A 3,953-nucleotide genomic window follows, 5' to 3' on the forward strand; every position below is an offset into this window, starting at 1 on the left:
TTTTCCGGACTGTGAACCTGTGTCTGCCGCTGTGTGCTGGGTGGTGGTCATCTTTCCCACCAGACTGTGGCCTCTGCAACCCTGAAGGTAGGAGCAGTCCCACCGGCTGAGCACAGCCTCACACCGTGAACTGGAACAAGCCGCCTCCTTCCTGGCCATAGGTTCCAAGTCCTTATATGGACTCATCTTTGTTGGTTTCGACACACACTCAATGAACACCTACTACGTGCTGCAAAGCCCCCCCGCAAGCCTGAGGTGCCCCCACCTCACCACCCTTACTATTTTTGTGTGAAAATTCATCTTCTTGTCACCACCTCCAAGGAGGGGGAGGAGGAGGGAGGGCAGGTTCCTCTAGGCTGAGCCAAATGCCCCTCTGTGGTCCCACGCCACTGATCACTGCATGGCCCCCACCTGGGTATGGTCTCTGATTCCCAGAGCAGAACGACCCTGGCCACTCCAGTCTTGTGTGCTATTCAGTGGACAGACCCAAGGCAAAAAGGGGTGACAAGGAGAGGGTCTCCCCAGGCTGGCTTTGAGCTCCTGGTCCCGCCCCGCCCCCAATCCTCTCTGGCACATGGAGTCTTGGTCTCCAGAGTACCCCCGCGGCCTCCAGATGGTCTAAGAGGGCAGTTCAGCTGTGGCTGCGCACCGCAGACCTACAATGGACGGTGGTCCCAGACCCGGGACGTGTAGACCCGGCCCCCGCCCCGCAGTGCCTGCAGCTGCATGGGTCATCCACTAACGCCCCAGGCCGGGTCTTGGCTGGGTGTGACCGTGTTGCCCTCAGAAGCAGGCACCTCCAGAGGAAAAGTTTCCCTGCCCTGTAGAGCCCACCTTCCCAGGGCTGCGGCTTGGCGGGGTTTGCAGCCTTCATCACAGGCCACCTCCAGCCACTGGACCGCTGGCGCCTGCCCTGCCCCGGGAAGTGTGATCCTGAGACTTCTAAGCGGCCGCAAGCCTCCTGACTCCCCCAACACCACACGCTAACTCTCAAACTCCGGTCTCTCCCTAGTGACCTACCCAGCCCATTTAGCCAGCTGAGCCCCACAGCCAGAGGTCCTGGCCTCTGCTTTCAGGGCAGCTGCTCTGAAGTCGGCAAGGGGGAGTGACTGCCTGGCCACTCCGTGCCGAGGGCTCCTTCTGCAAGAGAGCACAGCACCCAGGGCCCTGGCACCCGTGCAGACCCTGGCCCACCCAACCTGGGCGCTCATTGCCCAAGTGACGTCCACACCTAGGGTGTCCCGCGGTGGGTGGGGGGGCCCGAGAGACAGGCATGCTGGGGGCAGGCCTGGCCACGCGGGGCCGATCCGGGCACTGCACAACGTGGGGCGCGGGGACCACGGCGTGCACCCCCAACCCCCGGGCCCAGCACCCCAGGGCGGCCAACGCCAAAACTCTCTCCCTCCTCCTCTTCCTCAATCTCGCTCTCGTTCTTTTTTTTTTTTTTTTTTTTCAAAGGAGGGGAGAGGGGGTAAAAAAATGCTGCACTGTGCGGCGAGGCCGGTGAGTGAGCGGCGCGGGGCCAATCAGCGCGCGCCGTTCCGAAAGTTGCCTTTTATGGCTCGAGCGGCCGCAGCTGCGCCCTATAAAACCCAGCGGCGCGACGCGCAGCCACCGCCGAGACCGCGTCCGCCCCGCGAGCACAGAGCCTCGCCTTTGCCGTTCCGTCGCCCGTCCACACCCGCCGCCAGGTAAGCCCGGCCCGCCGACCCGAGCAAGGGGCTCCCGGCCCAGCCGCCTTAAGGCTGCGTCCCCGTCGCCCGTGCACAGCGGTTTGGGCCACAGCTGGGGGCGCAGCGTATGGAAAAACCGGACCGCGGTGGGGGGCGCGGGAGAAGTCCCCGGGCCTCCGGAGATGGGGGAGCCCCGCTCTAGTTCGGGGGTACGGGGCGGCGCTCGGGAGGCGAACTCCAGGGGGTGCCGCTCTCGGGACTGGGGCAGCTGGCGGGGTCTTTGTCCGAGCCGGGTTCTTGCTCGGGTGACTGGAGGGTGGGCGCGGCTGGGCCTCCGCCAGGCCCAGTGGGGGCTGGGATACCATTGCGCGTGTGCGCTGGAGCTTGTAGCGCTAACTGCGCGTGCGCGCCGGGGCTCGGGCTGGGCCGAGGGCGGGCCAGGCCGGAAGGGGTGGGGTCGCCGGGGCGCAGGCGCGCACTTCCTGCCTGCGCCGCCGGCCGCCTGAGGGTGTGGCCGCCTTGCGCGCTAGTGCGCGCCGAACCGGCGTTTTTTGAACCGGGCGGAGGCGGGGCCGGCGCCCGGTGGGGAGGGGGCGGGGGCCTGGCTTCCTGCCGCGCGCCGCGGGGCCGCCTCCGACCAGTGTTTGCCTTTTATGGTAATAACGCGGCCGGCCCGGCTTCCTTTGTCCCCAATTTGGGCGCGCACCGGCGCCCCCTGGTGGCCCAAGGCCGAGGCGCGCCGGAAGTGGGTAGGGCGGGGGCGACCCCGGCTCACAACGCGCCCTGCTCTACCCGCAGTTCACCATGGATGATGATATCGCTGCACTTGTTGTCGACAACGGCTCCGGCATGTGCAAGGCCGGCTTCGCGGGCGACGATGCTCCCCGGGCCGTCTTCCCCTCCATCGTGGGGCGCCCCAGGCACCAGGTAAGGGAGTTGAGTGGGTGGGGCCGCCCCAGGATCGGGCGGGAGGCAAGGGCACTTAGGAGGTATCCCGGCTTCCGGGGTGGGGGCCGCGCCCGTGTTCAAGGCATCCTGTTTTTTGCAGGGCGTGATGGTGGGCATGGGTCAGAAGGACTCCTACGTGGGTGATGAGGCCCAGAGCAAGAGAGGTATCCTGACCCTGAAGTACCCCATCGAGCACGGCATTGTCACCAACTGGGACGACATGGAGAAGATCTGGCATCACACTTTCTACAACGAGCTGCGTGTGGCTCCTGAGGAGCACCCCGTGCTGCTTACTGAGGCCCCCCTGAACCCCAAGGCCAATCGTGAGAAGATGACCCAGATCGTGTTTGAGACCTTCAACACCCCAGCCAGGTATGTGGCCATCCAGGCCGTGCTTTCCTTGTACGCCTCTGGCCGTACCACTGGCATCGTGATGGACTCCGGTGACGGCGTCACCCACACTGTGCCCATCTATGAGGGGTATGCCCTCCCCCACGCCATCCTGCGTCTGGACCTGGCTGGCCGGGACCTGACTGACTACCTCATGAAGATCCTCACCGAGCGCGGCTACAGCTTCACCACCACAGCTGAGCGGGAAATCGTGCGTGACATCAAGGAGAAGCTGTGCTACGTCGCCCTGGACTTCGAGCAGGAGATGGCCACGGCGGCCTCCAGCTCCTCCCTGGAGAAGAGCTATGAGCTGCCTGATGGTCAGGTCATCACCATTGGCAACGAGCGGTTCCGCTGCCCTGAGGCACTCTTCCAGCCTTCTTTCCTGGGTAAGTGGAGACCAGTGCCTAGCCCTGCCTGACATGAGGGTACCCCAGGGCTGTGCTGTGGAAGCTTAAGTCTGGCCCTCATTTCCCTCTCAGGCATGGAATCTTGTGGCATCCACGAAACTACCTTTAACTCCATCATGAAATGTGACGTGGACATCCGCAAAGACCTGTATGCCAACACAGTGCTGTCTGGCGGTACCACCATGTACCCTGGCATCGCCGACAGGATGCAGAAGGAGATCACCGCCCTGGCACCCAGCACAATGAAGATCAAGGTGGGTGTCCTTCCAGCCTGAGCTGACCTGGGCAGGGGGCCGTGGGGCCCTGTGGTTTGTGGGGAGCCGTCACATCCAGGGTCCTCACTGCCTGTCCCCTTCACTCCTCAGATCATTGCTCCTCCTGAGCGCAAGTACTCCGTGTGGATCGGTGGCTCCATCCTGGCCTCGCTGTCCACCTTCCAGCAGATGTGGATCAGCAAGCAGGAGTACGACGAGTCTGGCCCCTCCATCGTCCACCGCAAATGCTTCTAGGCGGACTGTGACTTAGTTGCGTT

At 64.2% G+C, this 3,953-nt stretch overlaps 1 protein-coding gene across 1 annotated transcript; it reads left to right on the forward strand.

Annotated features, from left to right (window-relative positions):
* Positions 1-1,535: 1,535 nt before the first annotated feature.
* ACTB (actin beta) lies at positions 1,536-3,953 on the forward strand. Its single transcript, XM_017533829.2, has 5 exons — positions 1,536-1,691; positions 2,472-2,600; positions 2,722-3,400; positions 3,494-3,675; positions 3,787-3,953. Exons 2-5 carry the CDS (start codon positions 2,478-2,480, stop codon positions 3,928-3,930), a joined length of 1,128 nt encoding a protein of 375 aa, XP_017389318.1. The 5' UTR covers positions 1,536-1,691; positions 2,472-2,477; the 3' UTR covers positions 3,931-3,953.

Source organism: Cebus imitator, unplaced genomic scaffold, assembly GCF_001604975.1.
Source record: "Cebus imitator isolate Cc_AM_T3 unplaced genomic scaffold, Cebus_imitator-1.0 Scaffold82, whole genome shotgun sequence".
NCBI classification, from domain to species: domain Eukaryota; kingdom Metazoa; phylum Chordata; class Mammalia; order Primates; family Cebidae; genus Cebus; species Cebus imitator.